At 39.2% G+C, this 19781-nt stretch overlaps 9 protein-coding genes across 9 annotated transcripts; 4 read left to right on the top strand and 5 right to left on the bottom strand.

Moving 5' to 3' along the window:
• Positions 1 to 532: 532 nt before the first annotated feature.
• Positions 533 to 4800, bottom strand: Cbr-dhp-1 (the record flags this gene model as incomplete). The annotated part of the gene is made up of 9 exons (XM_002629839.1): positions 533 to 683; positions 730 to 794; positions 1282 to 1528; positions 1574 to 1639; positions 1809 to 2086; positions 2684 to 2895; positions 2950 to 3127; positions 3934 to 4114; positions 4709 to 4800. 9 exons carry the CDS (start codon positions 4798 to 4800, stop codon positions 533 to 535), a joined length of 1470 nt encoding a protein of 489 aa, XP_002629885.1.
• A 1902-nt stretch (positions 4801 to 6702) lies between these two features.
• On the top strand, positions 6703 to 7284 carry CBG21921 (the record flags this gene model as incomplete). The annotated part of the gene is made up of 3 exons (XM_045236893.1): positions 6703 to 6708; positions 6754 to 7155; positions 7204 to 7284. The coding sequence occupies 3 exons, from the start codon at positions 6703 to 6705 to the stop codon at positions 7282 to 7284; spliced, it is 489 nt and encodes a 162-aa protein (XP_045097436.1).
• A 907-nt stretch (positions 7285 to 8191) lies between these two features.
• On the top strand, positions 8192 to 9079 carry Cbr-cpg-3 (the record flags this gene model as incomplete). Its single annotated transcript, XM_002629837.1, has 3 exons — positions 8192 to 8231; positions 8284 to 8561; positions 8609 to 9079. The coding sequence occupies 3 exons, from the start codon at positions 8192 to 8194 to the stop codon at positions 9077 to 9079; spliced, it is 789 nt and encodes a 262-aa protein (XP_002629883.1).
• Positions 9080 to 9349: 270 nt separating this feature from the next.
• On the top strand, positions 9350 to 10255 carry CBG21919 (the record flags this gene model as incomplete). The annotated part of the gene is made up of 4 exons (XM_002629836.1): positions 9350 to 9610; positions 9652 to 9780; positions 9829 to 9942; positions 10028 to 10255. The coding sequence occupies 4 exons, from the start codon at positions 9350 to 9352 to the stop codon at positions 10253 to 10255; spliced, it is 732 nt and encodes a 243-aa protein (XP_002629882.1).
• Positions 10256 to 10370: 115 nt separating this feature from the next.
• CBG21918 lies at positions 10371 to 11426 on the bottom strand (the record flags this gene model as incomplete). Its single annotated transcript, XM_002629835.1, has 3 exons — positions 10371 to 10587; positions 10636 to 10800; positions 11260 to 11426. Coding segments are annotated over 3 exons (549 nt in total), but the record flags the coding sequence as incomplete, so codon positions are not given.
• A 242-nt stretch (positions 11427 to 11668) lies between these two features.
• On the bottom strand, positions 11669 to 13363 carry CBG21917 (the record flags this gene model as incomplete). The annotated part of the gene is made up of 3 exons (XM_002629834.1): positions 11669 to 11821; positions 12016 to 12243; positions 12308 to 13363. The coding sequence occupies 3 exons, from the start codon at positions 13361 to 13363 to the stop codon at positions 11669 to 11671; spliced, it is 1437 nt and encodes a 478-aa protein (XP_002629880.1).
• A 1144-nt stretch (positions 13364 to 14507) lies between these two features.
• CBG21916 lies at positions 14508 to 16778 on the bottom strand (the record flags this gene model as incomplete). Its single annotated transcript, XM_002629833.1, has 6 exons — positions 14508 to 14583; positions 14710 to 14849; positions 14876 to 15797; positions 15849 to 16015; positions 16065 to 16241; positions 16416 to 16778. 6 exons carry the CDS (start codon positions 16776 to 16778, stop codon positions 14508 to 14510), a joined length of 1845 nt encoding a protein of 614 aa, XP_002629879.1.
• A 1007-nt stretch (positions 16779 to 17785) lies between these two features.
• CBG25466 lies at positions 17786 to 17905 on the bottom strand (the record flags this gene model as incomplete). The annotated part of the gene is made up of 1 exon (XM_045236869.1): positions 17786 to 17905. The coding sequence occupies one exon, from the start codon at positions 17903 to 17905 to the stop codon at positions 17786 to 17788; it is 120 nt and encodes a 39-aa protein (XP_045100487.1).
• A 130-nt stretch (positions 17906 to 18035) lies between these two features.
• Positions 18036 to 19023, top strand: CBG21915 (the record flags this gene model as incomplete). Its single annotated transcript, XM_002629832.1, has 2 exons — positions 18036 to 18212; positions 18343 to 19023. 2 exons carry the CDS (start codon positions 18036 to 18038, stop codon positions 19021 to 19023), a joined length of 858 nt encoding a protein of 285 aa, XP_002629878.1.
• Between the last annotated feature and the right edge of the window lie 758 nt (positions 19024 to 19781).

The following is a 19781-nucleotide window of genomic DNA, read 5'->3' as shown; positions in this document are numbered from 1 at the left end:
TAGCTCCGCCCACCCCCGGTTTACTCCTAAGCTCCGCCCACTTCTATCCAGAACGTATAGAAGCGAAAAAACAGCTTTTCCAGTTTCGCAGCTTGCCAAACCCCAAAAAGACGCTTTGTATTTAAAGTTTTGTCTGGACTAAAAAAAAGAATAAAGATGCATTTGATTTATATCGAAATGGAAAAATACATTTCGCAGACTTATAGAAACTACTAGTTCACAAATTGAACAAAACTTGAGAAATTTACGGTAGTTTGTATTTCGTGGTGGGTCCCACTACGGACGGCCGAAAAATTAAAAGTTTACCAATTCAGACCATGTTTGGACTCATTTTGAAGCCCTCAACATATTCAAAAATTTAATTTCCAAGTTAAAAAATATACAGTACTTGATTTTGGAATTTTAGAAATTGGAATTTTTAACTCTCGATATTTTGGAATCTCGGAGCTTCGGAATCTCAAAATCTTGGAATTGAAACTTCAAAATATACAAATCATCTTTATTCAAAAATATCGTCGAATTAAAACAAAAATTATTCAAGTCTCTCGACTATCCGTGGCTCCTTCTTCTTTTCCCGAATCTCATGACTGGAGAAGACGAATGGAGAGTTGGCAAGAAGTGGAACAAATTTTCCCGATCCTGGAACGGTTTGGAGCTGCCCGTTAGCCCAAACAATGCGGCCTCTGAAAAATTTGAACTTTGAATTTTGAAAAACGTTTAAAGTTTTACCTGGAAATGGTGATTTCAGCAACACCGTGGCATTTGATTCCTTCGAAAATGTTAAAGTCTAGATTCTGTAAAAAAGAATTGTTTAAAATCTCCAACCCAAAAAACAAATTTCAGTCAAATTGATGACCTAACTTATCAAAGTTGTGTTTTCTAGGCCTTCTACAGCACTGGACGAAAATGCCAATTTCAAACTTTTTCGGGGAAAATCGTTATTTAACTTTGAAATCCTAAAAAAGTAATTCAGAATTTTTCGATTTTTCTGAAAATTCAAAGCATGCTACACAAAGCTAGAGCTTCATTTTTGTAGTTGACCACTTTTTTCTAAAACTTCAGACTGGAGGGATATGCAGTAGCCAAAAAGTTCCACATGCTAGCACTGAAATGAGAGATGTTCCACTTTAACCTCGTATATCTCGCTTTGTTGAATTTGTACAAAACAGTTATCAACTACTGAATTGAAGCTTTGTTTTTTTTATTAGTATGGTCTGAAGTTTTCAGAGAAATCGAAAAATTCCGGACTACTAGGGATTCAAAATTCCACGGAAAACCTACATGATGATGTGTCTCCGCTGAAATGGTCCGTGTCGCATTTGGATTAAAAATCACAATATCGGCATCGGATCCAACTGCGATTCGCCCCTTCTTGGGATAAATATTGAAGATTTTTGCAGCAGTCGCACTTGTAATTGAAACGTATCTCATTGGATCAATAATTCCAGAATGCACTCCTTTCTCCCAGACAACTGACATACGATCCTCAACTCCGTTGATTCCGTTCGGGATTTTCGTAAAGTTTCCTCTGAAAAAAGTCAGCTTTTTTGTGTATCCGGATGTCTTCACTCACTTTCCGAGAGATTTCTGGCACCCATCATAAGTACAGTTATCGGTTCCTGTCAAATGCAGCTCGCCGCTGAAAATGGGAAAACGTTTAGGGGGGAAATCCACTTTTGAACTAATTTTCAAGATTTTTAACAGCGATTTTTAAATTTCCCGACCTTGAAAACTCCCAATTACACTTCAAAAATGTCAGCTGAAAAACCCACTAGGTCATTTGAGCACTTTAGTATGGCTCAACTTACGCAGCCAACAACTTCATCAAAAGTTCCGGAGTGGTTGGATCACGACTCAATGGCGGAGACATGACATATCGGGCAGCATGAAGCCAGTCTTCATTATAATAATGGGAACCATCAAGTGCCAAACCAGCAGCAATTGGTTCTCCAAAAACGATGGATCCTTGAGCACGATGGTGGGAGATAGCCGCGGCTGCTCCCTTGGTCATAACGTGAACGATGTAGACTGGACAGTTAGCTTGAGCTGCGAGCACACATGCACGGTTTGTAGCTTCGGCTTCAATCTAAATTTGAGACCGACTAGTTTAACTTTTGCTAGGTGAGAGGAGCAGACAACGATACACACCAACTATCTGCGTCTCTTCAAAAATCAGTCGATAACTTTGAGCCGATTTGTCTCGGTCCCTGTAAGAACTGTCAAAAAGTGGTCCACTGACAAATTTTTTTTGAAATTCTGATAAACACTTTGTCAGTCGACTACTTCTTGATAACTCGCACAGAAAACGAGAAAAATTAACTCAAAGTAGAAAGTTCGTGAATTTCCACTTATTTCTATTTGAAAATCTTCAAATTTGGAGTTCTAAAAAGTATTTAGAAATTGTTCAATTAGTTTCAAAATTTTTGAGTGTATTATTCAAAACTAGAGCTTCAACTTTGCAATAGACATTCTTTCTTAATTTTCAACCTGAAGAGTTATGGCTTATGGAAATGACCCTTCATTTTTAAGATCGAAAAGTAGAAGGGCTTCTTCCACATGGCACAGACTGAAATTTTACATGAAAGTTGTCAATTACAATAGAAAAGCTCCAGTTGTTTTTAGTATACTCAGAAATTTTCAGATTTATTTAACCAGATTAACTATAGTTTAAAGTCATGCGTACCTCTTCCGGTCGACTCTGTGTATGGCCTTCTGGTCCGGTGACTCCTTTGGCCAATAAGTCGATTTCCCTCTCTTTGATCACAGATCCGTTTTCAGCATGAACTCTAGCCAGTGCTCTTAATTTAGCACATTCTTGCATTGCTCGGTACATTTCGTCATCTCGAACCATTAGAGTTCCTTCGTATGCCATGTAGAACTTGAAAGAGTTGACACCTGGAATTTTGAATTTCTGGAAGGTTCTCGGAGTTTAAAGATCCCAAAACCAACCAAATTCTGGGCTTGTTATCACTGCCATCTGATCAGCAGTTTCTGGTCTCCATTGAGTGATGGCCACTGATAAACCGTAATCACAGCACACTTTTGGATCTGCCCAACTTCTCCATCTCGCATATCCAGCCATGAGTGACTCGCCATTTCGATGGTCCGGACAGCAGAAATCAATGATCTGAAAGATTCTGTTTTCTTACTAACAAAAACATTTTTCAGTGAAAAATAATCAACTTTGAAGCCCTATGAAAGTAGTTCAGAACCTTCCAATTTGTCTCAAAATTTCAGAACATACTAAATATAATAAATAATTCTTATGTTCTTTAGTTGAAAATTTTTGTGCAAATGTGCCCTGATGTTCAAAGTTATCCGTTTTTTACTGGCAACACCAAAAAAATGCTTTACTGCACTGTAGGTGACCTAAACAATACTATTTTGAAAAGTTAGGTCATCAATTTACTGGCAAAGTCATTCTCTCACTCTTGATAAACCGGTACATAATTTTTTCTCTGTTTCTTTCCCTATTTTTTTAAATATCAAGGTCAATTATTTTTGGCGAACTTGTCTTCAATTGATTTTAGAAACTTTCTTTTTCACCATTCCAAAAGATCATGTGTGCTTAAATCTTTTACGAATGGTCAAAAGCATTATTATATGTTCTTATCAGTGAACTGATAAGAAGAGAGACTTTGAGTGTACATACACCCAAAAACTTTTTTTTTGTCAGTTTTATGTAGTTCCTGGTACATTATACTATAATAAAGCTGTCAAATTTTGGAGACACGTGGTTTCGGAAATTTGAAAATCGGACCTATATAAAGGAAAAATAACAAACTTTCAAGAAGGACTAGAGTTTTATGGTCTAACTTTTTTTTCTTCCATCGCTGTGACCTAGAAATAGATATGAAATCCTGCAGTGACCAAATTCGAATTTTCAGAATTTCTGTAAACTCCAGAACCTCATGGCCTAACTTTTGCACTCACCATAGTCGTTCCGCCGGCCACGGCCGCTTGTGTTCCTCTCAAAAAATCGTCTTTTGTGACCTCTCCGGCATATGGCATTTGCATATGAGTATGTGGATCGATTCCACCAGGAATCACTAGCCGATCCGTCGCATCGATGATTTCCATTTCCGGAAGGGCAATGATTTTTGGGGATACCTCGCTAGAAATCGAAAATGTGTCAGCACAGTTAACTTATCTCGGTCCCTGTAAGAGATAACAAAAATTTTTAACTAACAAAATGTTTTTCAATTCATGCTAAATATTTTGTTAGTTAACAATTTTTTGATATCATTCACAGAGAGCGAGAAAGTTGAAACATATTTTAAGGTTTTTAGTGAAAAATGGTCAACTTTGAGGTTCTAAAAAAGCAGCCAATATTTTCTCAATTTATTTCAGTCGAGTTATGGCTACCTTGACGCGTTAGTGCGCGTCACGAGGTACCATGTCGCATAACTCTCCAGACTAAAAATTTAGAAAGAAGTTTTCAATTACAAAATTAAAGCTCCAGATTTGTTTAGTAAATACTGAAATTTTCAGACGAATCGAAAAATTCCGAAATACTTTTGTAGAGTTCCAGAATTGAAGATTTTCAACTAAAAGTAGGTCAAGTCAACTTTGAGCCAATGTTTTTCGTTTTCTATGAAAGATATCCAAAAATTGTCAATTGACAAAATGTTCCTCATAAAATGAAAAATATTTTGTTAGGGAAACTTTTTTGATACCTCTGACAGGAGCCGAGATAAATGGTGCTTACACAATAATTCCATTTTTGACGAGCACATCGGCTTTGAACATGCCATCTTCATTCACTACGGTACCGTTCTTGATTACCAGAGGTGGAGACATTTTTCTGAAATTTTGGATTTGAAGAATTCAGAATCCTAACTTCAGGGAATCAAAAAAAATCAAGACATAGAACTGAGAAGAAGGAAAAATCAAAGATAAAATGAAATGAAACGAGATTATTTTATGATAAGAAGAATAGAGAAATCAGAGACAAAATTGGAATACATGCCTTTTATGTGTCTGTATGGGTATATGATGGATGACAGGCGTGTGATATTTGACAAAATGAGTGATAAGGAGACGAGGACTGACGTACGCAGAAGTGGTAGAGAAGAGAGATTGAAGGGGGTGGAGATGAAGACGTCAGGAAGTCACGATGGGGCAAATCGGAAGTTGTGATGAAAACGAAGTGGTATGACTTTTCTGAAGAAAACTTGAAATCTTGTTCTAGAAGGTTCTGGAAGGTGTCTGTAACGTTTCAAATTCAATCTAAATTTTTGAATTCTCAAACTGTCAGAAGTTACCAGAATATTGAATTTTTCAAAACCTTCTAGAGTGCTCTAATCAAAGATGGTGCTGTGGCAAGTCTAGCGGGTACCGATGAACAATGAACTTCGTATGCAATCCGAGAAGCTCTGTCTTTTTTTTAAGATTGGGGGTTAGTCATCGAAACTCTTCAATCACCGAAATTATAGCTTATAGTTAGAGTTGAAATTGTTTTACTCTTGACTGCGCTAAGAATAAAAGCGGTCCTTTGAGCTCAATTATCTCGGTTCCTATAAGAGATATCAAAAATTGGTCAACTAATAAAATGTTTATCATAATATCACCAATATTTTATTAGTTTACAGATTTTTTATGTTTCTTTACAGAAATCGAGATAATTGAGCTCAAATTAGACAGTGTTTGAGCCCTACAGGTTTATAGTCCAGTTATATCAATTTCGAGACAATATCAGTGCGGATTTACAACGTTCCTTAGAATTTAATTATAGACTACTGTAGCTTTCAATTGTAATCAGGATAAGTACTGCGTCATTAATGTACTTTCCTTCGATCTTAATTTTCACGGTTCCTGTAAGAGATATCAAACTCTAGTCAACTAAGAAAATGTTCATCATATCGCCAATATTTTATCTGTTGACAAATGTTTGATGTCTCTTATAAGAAGCGAGATAATTAAGCTCAAAGTAAAAGGTATCGGATGATGTTCCATTAGAGCATTTATACTGGGTTCAAGTAAAATAGTTGTCGTAAATTTTAAAATGTTTTCGACTCCAGAGGATTTTCGAAAAAAGTCTAAAAACGATATTCAAGATTGAGAATGTCAAAATGGGGGTTTTCTAAACTTTTCGGATTTTCTAGAATTTCCGAATCTGAAAACTACAAAACCTCAGAATTTCGAATATGTTGGGATTTTCCGATTCTGAAAAATTCGATACAATTTTATTTTATATTCAAAGAGTCCTTCAAGTTCCTCTGGAAACCCTTATTATGGAATATCGTCCTTTACTCTAAAAGAAGTTCTCCCGAACTATCCCCTTTGAGCTCAATTATCTTGATTCCTGTGAAAGGTGTCAAAATTTGGTTAACGGATGAAATATTGGTGATATAATTTATCAGTGGACAAATTTTTAATATCTTGCATAAGAATTGAGATAATTGAGCTCAAAGTTGATGGTTTGGATGGGCACTAGAAAAAATACGGAAATCAGAAAATTCTTTTTTCTATGCTCCAATTCAAATATTAAACTTGGAAACTGCTCTCAAATTTTTGTTCAGTTCTTCTTGTGTTTGACCTAAATCTTTTCCTGAAACTCTCAATTTTCAACGTCAACTAGAACCACCCAAAAAGAACTAGGGCTTCACTGAGATCCACGTAGGTCTCGATTTGTTATCCAGTGATTAGTTTACAAATTCCTTTCATACAAATTCTCGAAAAAGTGAGAAGCTGGATTTCAGAATGAAAGTAAGTTGGCGGCATCTGGACACCCGGATACACGGACTTTTGCAGTTGGACTCATCTTCCCAATTGTTTCTTCACGTCTTCAACTGCATTTTTCTATCCGTGCTGGTGCTCATTTCCTGCGTAAAAAAGAAGCGGAACTTCAAGAGCAAAAACTCGATGTCATCAGATTCACGAAGTAATATTCCTAGGAACCTTCCGAAAAGAGAATATGTCACTGTTACCGTCCCACCTGAAGCCACTCCATCGCCCCCTGGACCGGCTCCAGATAAGCCGAAAGAAGAGGAGAAGAAGGAAAATGAGGAAGAAAAGAAGGAGGAAAAGAAGGAAGAGAAAAAAGAGGAATCGAAGGAAAAAGAGAAAGAAAAAGATAAGTCGAACAAAAAATCGGTGAAGAAGTCGAAGAAGTCGATGAAATCGAAGAAGGGCGGAGTCAATAAGGATGATAAGGTCTTGTTAACTAGAGGGATATTTTAAAAAAATTAAAGTTTATTCCAGAAAGAAGAAGAAAATGATGGATACGAGAATTGTGCGGATATTTCGGCCAGTGAGCTCAAGAAAATTGCAGAAACTGTCTAGAACTTTTTTATTTGGGGATTTGAAATAAAAATGTAGAATGTTTATTCAATTGAATTTTTATGAGTCATTTTATTTTTGTTCTTTTTAGATTTTTACAATTTTTCCTTGAATAAAACATTTATCACATTTTATTGTTTTCCGACCTCTCTAGATGAATGATCTGGGGTTACTTTCTGAATATTAAGATGACGAATTCTAGTTTTTAGAATTTTTTGCTTTCGATACTGTCTATTCAATAAAACGTGGGCGCGCCGCAGGTTGCAAAGTGACACGCCCCTTTTTGCGACGCGTTCACTTTTCTCTCTTCTCACGCGTTTCATAAAGGGGCGTGTCACTTTGCAACCTGCGGCGCGCCCACGTTTTATTGAATAGACAGTAGCTGTCTCCTACATACTGAAAACCAGGTAAACCTTTTTTTAATCTCAAAAAAAATGAATACCAGGTTCAAATTTTCTACTTTTCCGGGCGCCGCCTGAGACCCCGCAAATTCCGGAGAAAAAAATTTCCGGGGAAAAAAATCCGGAGGAAAGTGGGCGGAGTCAGGGGCGGAGCCTAAATTGCAACCCTGGCACGGTTTTGCCGCATGGTTTTTCTCACGACCGCATCCAAATGTGCTAAATAACCGTGCCAGGGTTGCAATTTAGGCTTGAAACCCAGTATTTTCAGCGAAAAATCCGAATTTTTATCATAAAAATTATTGCCTTCTAAAAAAAGAAAACCGAAAACTCATAGGATTTAGCTTTTCCGGTATTTTAGACCTCCGATAGTTTTTGATAGTTTTTTATTCAACTCTCCCAGATTTCTATTCGATCTACCCCGCGAAAAAACCTTTTTCCAGCAAAGACAATGTTTTTAACTTTGCAACTGATGTTATTCGACCTTCTCATCAGTCAGTCGTCTCTGGAAAATGCGTTCGTCGTTCATCTTCGCTCTTCTCCTCATCGGAGGTTAGTTTTTACCCTAATTCATTGAAAATTCATGGAACTTTGACTTTTTCAGCCGCTCTCGCTCACCCAGCCACCGACCCAATCCGTTCGAAACGCGCTGTCGAGGTCGTCGAGGACGATTTCAGTGGTGAGGCATCTGGAGAGGCATCCGGCGAAGCGTCCGGCGAGTTCTCCGGAGAAGGATCTGGCGAAGGATCCGGCGAGCTATCCCCAGAAGTCGAAGTCACCCCACTCACCATTTCACAGCTCGAGACACTCAACAACTACGCTCAACAAGTTCAAGCCGAAGCTCAGAAGCTTATCCATCAAGCCAATTTCGTTATCACTGAGGTTACTTCCTATACGGCGCTCCAGCTAATGAACAATTCATTTTTCAGATGACCGCTCTCGCCGCCAACGCTCAAAACCTCGGAATCATGTCCAGCATCGTCTCAACCAACTCTCAAATCGTGCTCGACAGCGCTCGTTTGAGCCTCAACGAGACTGAAACCGAGACTGGCAACACCACCACCGTCGCTCCACCAACCACATGCTCGACGTCTGCCGTTTGCTACTCGGATGAAGGATGTGGAAGTGGAAAGTGTATCGGAGCATTGGCCGGAACTTGCAACTGCAACTCATGTGTCTATGGATGGCCATGCCAAGAAGACAGCGCTTGCGGAGGCTTCATCGGCGCGTGCAACACCATAACTGCCACGTGTGACTGCTTCAACGCCTACGCCAAGCACAACATGACGCTCACCGACGCATTCACCAACTTCTGCAACGTGGCAAAGTGCAACGGTGGCGAAGACAACGTCGAGAACTGCCACGGTTTGCCATGCAACTACGGATTCTGTGTCTGCTAGATCCTTTCTTTTTTATGTATTCTTTTTTTCTATTTGCCCGAAAAGATTGCATGCGAAATAAATAAAAAATTTGCCAAGTCCAACTTCCTCGAGATCCAGTTTCTTCGTTTCCCAACGCTAGCATCTATTATCCAATTGCGACAACGAGTCGCGAGTCGTCAATTGATAAGAACGACGCTTGGGAATCTTGTTTTCTCTCGGTTTCTCAAGATCGCCCCTCCCTTCTGTAATCACAGACGACGTCAGTTTCTTTTCTTTATCAATTCTCATATGCTTCTCCCTCTCCTTGTCTCCGTGGCGTTTGCCACGTCATCGTTAGCCGAGCCGATGCTCTACATGTTCCCCACGAATCCGCAGCTCCATCCGCCGGCAATGTATCCGAATCAGCAGTTTATGAGGGGTAAAGTGAGAGATTTGCCAGATTCTGGAGTGATTTACTTGAATCGAATCAAGCCGATTGGGCAGGAATTCCATGGGTCTGTGGCTGAAGTCGAGTTGTCGGTTAAGAATATTCCACGTGGCGGCAGTGTAGTGAGTTTTTCAGAAGCTATCTTGACCGGGAATTTTTCTAGAAATCCCCATCTTCGTTCGAAAAGTACAACTCGGAAGAGGAGCGATCACCAACTCAGCGTCCAAAAACGACTACAACGACCACACAAGATCCAAGAACTCGTGCTCCACCGCAATTTTTTGCTGAAACGGTTTGCAATAGAGCGAACTTTCCAACAAAAAAACCAGAAAACTTTTAGAAAATCGACGATCAAAAACTCGCTTTTCAAAAGAACAAACAGTTGTCTGTACCCGAGGAGGCCGAGTTGGACCGACTTTTGGACGATTTGTTGAAAAATGATAATGTACCAAAGGTGAACCGCACTCCAAAGCAAAAATACCGTAATACTACAGTAGAATTCGGGGAAAAATTATTTTTCAAAAAAGTTAAGTTTCCAGGCGTCACTCCAGCTAGCAAAGATCAAAAGAAGCGGTTCGAAGCGTCACGTCGGCGCGATCCCACCAAAGCTGATCTCGTTTGATGGAACTGCCCGTGTAGACAAACCACGTGCAAGGGCTTATGGAACCCCGATAAGACTTCAACAGAAAAAGCTGTATTCTGTTGAAGCAACGACCACACGAAACCAGGGACCTGATTTTGATCCGTGGGAGCGTATGGGACAGTGAGAATCCGTAAAAATAGAGAATCAAGTGTAATAATTTGTATTTAATAATTTCATATAATAACTATCGATCTAATATTGATTTGTTGATCTGATATATTTATAATAAATTATGCATCACTAAAAAATCGGCGGATTTCCGTCTCATCCATCACCATTGTCTCCGGAAATTCTAGTTTCATATCGATCAAATTCATTAAATTCGAATTGGTGGAATTTTGTATAAGAGGCCATTCGGGAGGGGGTTTCATGTAGGTTCCATCGGGATTCAGCATATGAGATCGGTCTGATGATAGCAAGGAGAGATAGATTCTGGCTGGGATGATACGGAATTTTCTGGAAAGAAATTATAGAAAATTTATAGAAAATTCAGAATTTAAAAACCTTCTATATTTTTCTCTAAATTGTTTCATCTCGTCTTCGTTCATTGTTTGATTCCAATACGTTTGAAAATCCACACCCCAATCGATCCAAGAATCAAAGTCATAGACTTTCGCGGATCCGTCTGAATTCTTTGAAATTGTGATGACGTGGTAGTCCCAGAGAACGAAACTTCTGGAAAGTGAGAAACTCCACATATTAAATAGGAATTTTCAAGAAACCGGAAAATCAGAAAATCCGAAGTTCAGGAATTCAGAATTTCAAAAAGTCTGAAATTCAGAAAACCCCAAGTTCAAAACTTCAAAAATTAAGGAATTTTTAGATTTTAATATCAGAAATTCAAGAGTTTTGAAAATCCGCCAGATTGAGAAAAATACGAAATTTAGAAACATTTCAATTACATATCCTCTAGAATTCCAAAATTCAGAAATTTCAAATTTTTGGGAACTTTAGCATTCTTAAAAACTCGTGAAATTGGAAACCCGAGAACAGAATTCAAAATATTGAAAATTCCAGAATTCAATAATCCGAAAATTTTAGATTTTTTGAAATTTCAGAACTCAAAAGCTCAAGAATCGCAAGTTCAAGAAGTTCTGAGACCGAATTTGATCTATTTCAAATTCTTACTCCGGATCCCTCTCCGCTTTCTGCTTCCACAACGGTATCATCTTGATGTCGTTCGAAATTAAAACCGCGAAAAAATCGTCCAAATTCGGTTTTAATTTCTCTAAAAGTTTGTACACATTCTCCTCGCAATAACACGATTGATACGGTGCCTCCTCCGCGGATAACATATTATGCCTGCTGGGAAACTTCTGCATATTTTTTTTTGAGAAAATTTTAAAAGGAAAAGAGCATTGAAAAGGGGATGTATCCGCAGCCTAAAAAAAAGAGAAATATCCTGGAAAAGGGGGAAATCGGGAGTATATTATTCAAAGTGAAAACCGGAAGAGAGACGGAAACTGGGAAACAACATATTCAAAACTAATCTATTACGCAAATTTAGCAATAAGAAGAAAAAAAAAACAAAAAAGGATTAAACATCCAATTGAACTTTTGCAGCCGACTGATCCAGATACTTGGAAATTGTGGGTTTCAGCTCTTTGGCAATGAAATTTTCCGTTTGTGAAACGCATCGTCCGGTGAAGTTGATTGGATTGTTGACGAGGCCGACGATACGATCGCGGACCTAGAAAATGCTCTTTTCCACTATTCTAGATTTTCATTTTCAGGTCATGACCTAGATTTGTATTTTGAGGTTATGACCTAGTTTTCGTTTTTAGATCATGACCTAGATTTGGCTTTTTAGGTCATGAACTAGATGTGGATTTTTAGGTCATAAACTAGATTTTCATTTATTGAAGGTTTTTTTTCAAAACTCACCGAATCAAAGAAAGGATCAGCCATCGTCTGTCGAATATCGACTTTCTGCGTCGCCTGTAGCTGTTTCGCTTCCAACGCCGTCTTTCTGATCACAGCGTGCGCTTGCTGACGATCCACACCTTCTTCGGTCAACATCATCATCGCCTTCTCCAATCCCAAGAATGCAATCTCGTCCTCAACGATTTTCTTGACATTGTCGGTTTGGACGGTGAGCCCTTCGAAGATGTTCTGAAACACGCAGTGTTACAAAAATCAAGGCCCACGGTAGGCTACTGTGGCCTACAAGAACTACCTGAAGAGTGGTAAGAAGGGCCTCTGCCGTCAAAAGCACATCCGGAATCAACATTCTTCTTCCTGCAGAATCATCCAAAGTTCTCTCCAGCCCTTGATCCGCCAGAATAGTCAACGCCTCTTGTGGAGCGTTGATGAGTTTTCTGGCCAGCGCACAGCATCGTTCACTTTTCATCGGATTTTTCTTATATGGCATCGCGGATGATCCAATTTGATCTTTCTCAAAAGGTTCTAGAAGCTCTCCGAACGCTTGAAGTACACGAATATCAGTGCAGACTTTTTTGGCAGCAGCTCCTAGGAGTGAAAGAGAGAATACTAGCTGAGAGTCTTGTTGTCTTGAATACGTCTGTCCAGTGATCAAGAATCGATTGGCAAAGTTAGCCTTCTTGGTGACCAGCTCATCCAACGCCTCCACCTTCTCCTCATCTCCAGAGAACAGTGTCAAGAAGGAATCTTGGGTTCCAGTGGCCCCTTTGATTCCTCTGAAACGCATCTTATCACGGAACTCAGCAAGGGATTGGAAAGCCATCAGAAGCTCTTGAGCCCAAAGGACACCTCGTTTTCCAACAGTAACGAGAGAAGCAGTTTGGTAGTGAGTGCGTCCAACAGTGACGACTTCCTTATTGTTCAGAGAAAACTGGGCGAGACGATCGATGACAGTGGCGAAACGTTTGAGGATGTGGTCAATGGAATCACGGTAAGCAATGAGATCTGCATTGTCTTGAACGTAGCAAGACGTGGCCCCGAGATGAATGATTCCGGCGGCTGTTGGACAGATCTTTCCAAAGGCGTGGTTGTGAGCCATCACATCGTGCTTCAGTTTTCTCTCCTCCGCACGAATGAATGACCAATCGAAATTGTCTCTTTGCGACTTCATTTCATCGATGGCTTCCTGCGTGACTTGTTTCAAGCCGAGCTCCTTCTCCGCTTCGCCCAACCAAATCCAGAGTTGACGCCAGAGAGTCGCCTTGTTGGTTTCGGAAAGAATCGAGACGAGAGGACTGTTTTTACAGTAGCGAGTCGAGAGAACCGACTCGAACTTGTCTTCAGCAGCCATTTTTATCTGGAATTGGAAAAATTCGTTGAGGAAAAAATCACTAAAATAGAAAGTAGTAAAAAATCGGAGCTATGGTCGTGTCTGAAGGTCCCAAAACGACAACTACCGTAACCTAGAAATGTTGATATCCTCGATTCGAAATAGTGGGAAGAAAATGACGAAAATCAGTAAAAATAAGCATACCGTATTTCCTCTAATAGACGCCCACCTCTATTTGAAGCCCACCTCTAATAGAAGCCCACCACATGAGGTGCTTCGAAAAATAGAAGCCCACCCTCTAATAAAAGCCCATGGGCGTCTATTCGAGAAAATACGGTAAAGAAAAATTCCAGAAGTTTTGGAACTGTGATTTAAGAACTCGAAAATTTCTCAATTTTTGATATACAGAATTCCTGAATTTTGAATTCAGAGATTTTGGAATCTCAGAATTTCATAAATTGGTAATTTTGTGGTTAAGAATTGCAGAATGAAAACTTCAAATTACAAAAAACACCGAAATTCAGAATTCTTAACTTCCGAATCGTCTAATTCAAGATTTTTTTTGAAAATTAATCATTGAAAAATAGAAGCCCACCCTGAGAGAGAGGTTGAACAATAGAAGCCCATGGGCTTCTATTAGAGGAAATACGGTATTTTTAATGTTACGGTCTTGACAACAAGGGAAGAAATAACGAAAATAGAAGGTTTCTGTAGACATACAAATATCAAGAATTATGATAACTATGAAAAAAACATTCAATTTTTTAATGAAAAAAAATTTCACCTGAAAATGACATATTTCAGATCAACTACAGAAAAATCTTGACTTTTTTTCGACGACAGCATTCAATTTTTCAATTCAAACAGCAGTTTTTCTAACGAAAACATAGATAAGACGTACTGGGTGATAACCAGCCAGTCATTATAGAAAACAATAAAAATAAAATTTTCATAAGCGTAAGATTAAAGTGAGTGAAAATGAATTCTTAAACTCAGTCGTTTTTAATTGCTTACTTGCATATTTAGTAAAAAAAAAGAAAGACCCGTTCGACAGATTTTGAGGAGTATCAGAGGAGGTAGAATTAATAGAATAACCGGGTAAATATAAAAAGTAATGAATAAAAGAAGTATTTGACAGATAACCAGATAAAGAGATAAATAATAGTTAATTATTGCGGCCTGGATGCTGAAGAACGTAGTTGTGGAGTTCACACCAGCCGATGGGGAAGATGTCATGGGAGCTGAAAAATTTAAATGTATACAATTACGACATATTGGAAATGTTCATTTTTAAAGCTTTTTAACATTGAAAAAGCATGTTTCGGGTGCTTTTTTCGGTGAAAATTGACAATAGCGCATAAACTGACTTAATATCGTAGAGCTCGTCAAACGTTTCCTCCCATCCATCGAAATTGACATTTATGATTCGTCCGTGAATTGAAGAGATTCTGCCGGGACTGATCAGTTGGTTCTCGCACATATCTGCTGCTTCGAGACGCATTCCGACCTGAAAATTAGAGAATTTTACATCACATTTATTGACTGTATCACCTGAAACTTGTCAAGTCTCTCCTGAGGTGGCGTCGGCCTAAAAAGTTCAATTTGAAGTGGTTGGGCATTCTCAGCGGCCAGATATTCATCCCATTTGAACGATTTCTTGTACCCATCTGGCTTCTTCAGTTTCAGATTATTCTGCTCACAATATCCAACAGGGAACATGAAGACGTTGTCGATGTGAAGTGGAAAACTCTCATCGTTCATATCGGGTCCATCGATTCCGACAATTATATATCCATTGCTGTTGCACAACGAGATAACCGATGCCACGTTGAGTTTTCGGAATTCCTGAGCCAATGGATCTATGAGCTCGAATTTCAGTCCGACTTTCATATTTTCCCATTTCTCTTTATCAACATCTTCTCTTGATAAATCGGTGAATCGAATGTCGTCTATATGATATTCTGGCTCCTGTCCATTCATCAAAGCCAGAGTAATTTTGGCAGTGTGCTGTATATACTCTTCAGTGGCAACCAATTTGTAGTTATTGTAAGCAGCAAAACCAACTGGGAACACAAAGAAGCTCTCCTCGTCGATCCAAAACTGAGTTCCGGAGCCTTGAACTTGACGGTCCTCTTCTGAATTCGGAAGACTTCCTGGATAGTCTTTCTTGGTGACCAGAACGTTCATCCGACGACCACAGACTTCCTGAACACGTGCGACACGTATTTCTGTAGAAGTTGCGTAGTTGAGAAGCTCCAGGCGCTGTCCAACGCGGAAACGAGACTTGACGAGCTCTTCTTTATTCTCATCGTAACCGGGAGACAGACCCAATTCTCCAATCATTTCATCATCGATTGTTTTCTTCATAAAACTATCCAAATCATCGTGGTACAGGCTCATAACATTTGGTGGTGGAGCATAGATATTGGTCTTCAGATCAATTGGATTCATCGAACTGAAATATTCATCTTGATTTGAAAAATTGGTGTCAAGTCAAGTTACTCACTCTCCGAGTGGGCAAATCTCATCAGAAAGCAAATGAATCCAGAACCTGGTCGAACTCCCGACGAATTCTGACAGAACATAAAAACCACAGACTTTCAGAACACGTGCGAACCATTTACACTTGACACCGTCGCAGACGTGGTCGTAATCGTGGACAATTGTTTCAAACTGCAAAAAATTCTGATTTTTCATAGCTATAAGCAGAGTCTAGTCTCACCAGAATGCCCTCTCTGGCTACATCATCAAAGCTGACGCGGAGCGCATTATTGAAGGCGTTGACTGCTACAAACGCGCCTTTTCCAGCTTCAAACTCGTGAAGGATGCTTTGCCATGAATAGGATTTTGCAGGTTTCTTTCGGCCGCCAGTGCAAACGATTTTCTGATAAATGGACATCTGAAGACACGATTTTGAGTCATGAGATTTGAAAAACGATAAACGACGAACAGAGAGTTGAGAAAACATATTTAAGAGATTTTGAGTCATGAGCTCAAAAAAAGTGAAAAAAAAGACCAAAAAGATTTATTAGAATTCAGAAAATCAGTTATTTTGTTTGTCGGGCAAGTTAAGCGAATACTCGATATACTCCAATCCGTGCGCCATAGTGGTATCAGGCAATTTGACACGGTACTTCACAAATCTTCCATTTTCGGTACAATTATGATAAAACCATCCATAAGGCTCGAATTCTATTCCACTATCTCCATCCTGACTTCCTTTTTGATAAAGGAAAATATGTTTTCGAGCATCAACAACCACCCGATCGGCGATTTGATCATCATCTAGTGGCCAGTCATCATCTTCCCAGTGGGAAATTGTCATTGAGAAAACGTCGTCGAGATCGCATTTGACGTCGACACCAAATAAGAATCGAGTCGCGAAGCATTCCGAGATGAGAAGAAGAAAACAGCACAAATTGACTAGCTTGAGCATTTTGAATTGCGAGAACTGATTTACGCATTACAGCGTTCCGACGTATTTTTATGCCATTAAAGAAATTTCAGGACCTAAATTTACAAAAAAGCAAACATTTTCACAGGAAACGAGTCGAAAAAGAGTCTGAAAAGTTGGGAAATTGCGAAAAAATAAAATAAATTTTCAGGTGTCAGCAAATACGCTCCCGCGGACAACAAAGCCCCGCCCATTTTTCCGCGAAGAAGTTCGATTTGAGGAGACCGTACGAATCCGGGAGACACCCAAAAGCAGGAGTCACGAAAGCGGGAGACACAGAAGCGGGGGACACAAAAGCGGGAAACGCAGGGTTGCAATCTGACGGGCTGGCCGGCGGGCCGGCCCAGCCCGGCCGGTAAAGCCCAGCCGGCCGGCAATCCACTTCTTCGGAAATCTCAAGATATCTCTCCGAGTACTACGATCCTTCAACGAACGAATCGGTTGAGGAGTATTGGAAAAGAAAAAGATTCGAATACCCCGGACTGTACTCAGCAGCACTTTTCGTTTTTTCGATTGTTCCCAGTGAAGCCATGTGTGAGACTACGTTCAGCACTGCGTCGTTTTTGTTAGATAAAACAAGAACAAGATTACTATACAAGCGTGTGGAGATGGTCGTTCTGGGTTCGCAAATAGCCACGAAATTTCCACACTAGCTCGACTGATTCTCTCACTAATTGTAGTGATTTTTCTAGTTAATTTTATGCTACTTTTCTATCTTTTTTGTTGGATTTGTTGATATGAGCTTTAATTTTCTCCCCCGGTTTCCATTTCTTTGTTTCCCCTTGTTCATTTATACGGTTTTTACATTGTTATGCTACTTGTTAAGAAATAAAGGGGCTAAGGTAGTTGGGGGGGGCCACTTTTTTTTCGTTTTTTGAGGCTAATTTAGTGTCTCTGGGGTAGAAAAGAGCGGCGAAGAAGCCTAAGCCTATTTTTTAGACAAATTCCCATCTAAAAACACAAAAAAAAATCTGAAAAAAAAATTTTTTTTACCGGTTTTTTGTATTTTTTACCGATTTTTCGCTCATTTCTCGGAAGTTTTTGTTTTCTGGGATCCACGTTTGTTCAAAATTCCTTTTTAAAGTCTGAAAATGGAATATTAAAATCATTCTTCGTCCTCGAGAACTACAAAATTTCTTGCTCACTCTAAATTTAGATTACTGTAGCTCGAAAATGCTAGCTGTTATTAGCTGTTTTTGCTGTTATTCGCTGTTATTAGCTAGTATTCTAATATTCGCTATGACTGCCGTTGCGGCTATATTAGACTTAAAGTCTTTTAACCTAATCAAAACCTGGCCGGAGCTAGCCAACAAAACCGACGACGAATTCGATGAGTATCTCGCTTGCTCTGGAGAGAAAATCCATGTCCGTCTTGTCACGAGTCGAGAAAAATCTCTAAGCAAAAGAATGCCTCTGGTTAGTAGATTAAAAGTATTTATTTCATGCGAATTAGTTGTTTATAGGAGCGTTTTGCAAGCAGAAATTTGAGTGTTACAAACGAGCATGTCGAAATTCACGTTTCAACTGCAAAACTGGATATTTGAAGGGAACTTTCTTTGAGGGATTACGTGGAAGCCGTAAAAAGATTTTTCTGTGTAGCTTCCTCTATTTGAATGGAAAGATGGTGATGAAAGAGTTGGCAGAAACTTTGGAAACTGAGGAAAAGACAGTAATTCAGTGGTGCCAATGGTTCAGGGATATCATGGCGGAGAGTTTATATCAGCCCGCAATTATGATCGGAGGTGTTGGAGAGACGGTTCAGATCGATGAAACAAACATTGTCAAGAGAAAGTATAATGTGGGAAGGATCGTTCGTAATGGATGGTTAATAGGCGGTATCCAGAATAACACTCGTGCCGTTTTTATCGAAATCGTCGATAAAAGAGATCAAGCAACGTGTGAAAGAATCATTCAACAATATGTTGCTCCAGGCACAACAGTCATCACTGACTGTTGGCGAGGATACAACGGACTCGCGGCGCTAGGTTATGATCATAAAACAGTGAACCATTCTCAAAATTTTGTGGACCCTGCCACTGGTCTCCATACGCAGAGAGTTGAGTCGCTTTGGAGCCATTTGAAGCGTAGAATCAAGCCAAAGTGCGGCCTTAAAGGAGATTTATGGGATGATCACTGGTTTGAAGCTTTATGGCACTTCAAGCACCACGAAGAGGCGAAGCTCTACGAGCTTTGGGCTGAGATCGCTAGAAGATATCCACTCACTTAAAATTCTTCGATGGTTCCGAAAATTGTTGTTGTTTTTAATGTCATTAATCAATAAATGTTAAGAAAAAGTTTTTTTTGAATTTGGCGCCAAAATGCGTGTGTCCCAGAGGAAGGGAAACAAGGGGTTTTTGCCTAAGCCTATTATTTAAAACAAAAAACAAAAAGTTTTGAAAAAAATTTTTGGCCAAAAATTTGCAAATTTCACTGATTTTCGCCGATTTCAACACTTTTTTGGCTGAAATTTTTTTCAAAACTTTTTGTTTTTTGTTTTAAATAATAGGCTTAGGCAAAAACCCCTTGTTTCTTTTCCTCTGGGACACCCGCATTTTGGCGCCAAATTCAAAAAAAAAATTTTAGAAGATTTTTTTTTTCAGATTTTTTTTTTGTGATTTTAGATGGGAATTTGTCTAAAAAATAGGCTTAGGCTTCTTCGCCGCTCTTTTCTACCCCAGAGACACTAAATTAGCCTCAAAAAACGAAAAAAAAAGTGGCCCCCCCCAACTACCTTAGCGCCGAAATAAATTCAAATAATTCTTCAATAATTTCTGTTTTTTCTTAAATTCGAACGGGCCGAACCGGCCGGGGCTTCCGGCCGGGCCGGAGAAAAAATAATCTCAGCCCGGCCGGTTGCAACCCTGGGGAGACGAAAGGGGAGAAAGTACGCAATTGCTTACCGTAATCCTCCGTTCCGTTGTAAAAAATTAGACTATTTTTAGTAAATTTATGAATAAAATACCCGAGATAAATGAAAATATGTTT

The sequence above is a fragment of the Caenorhabditis briggsae genome (genome assembly GCF_000004555.2).
Source record: "Caenorhabditis briggsae complete genome, chrI, whole genome shotgun sequence".
NCBI lineage: Eukaryota > Metazoa > Nematoda > Chromadorea > Rhabditida > Rhabditidae > Caenorhabditis > Caenorhabditis briggsae.
Note: the sequence above shows the minus strand (reverse complement) of the source record. Positions and strands in the feature narration are given on the sequence as shown.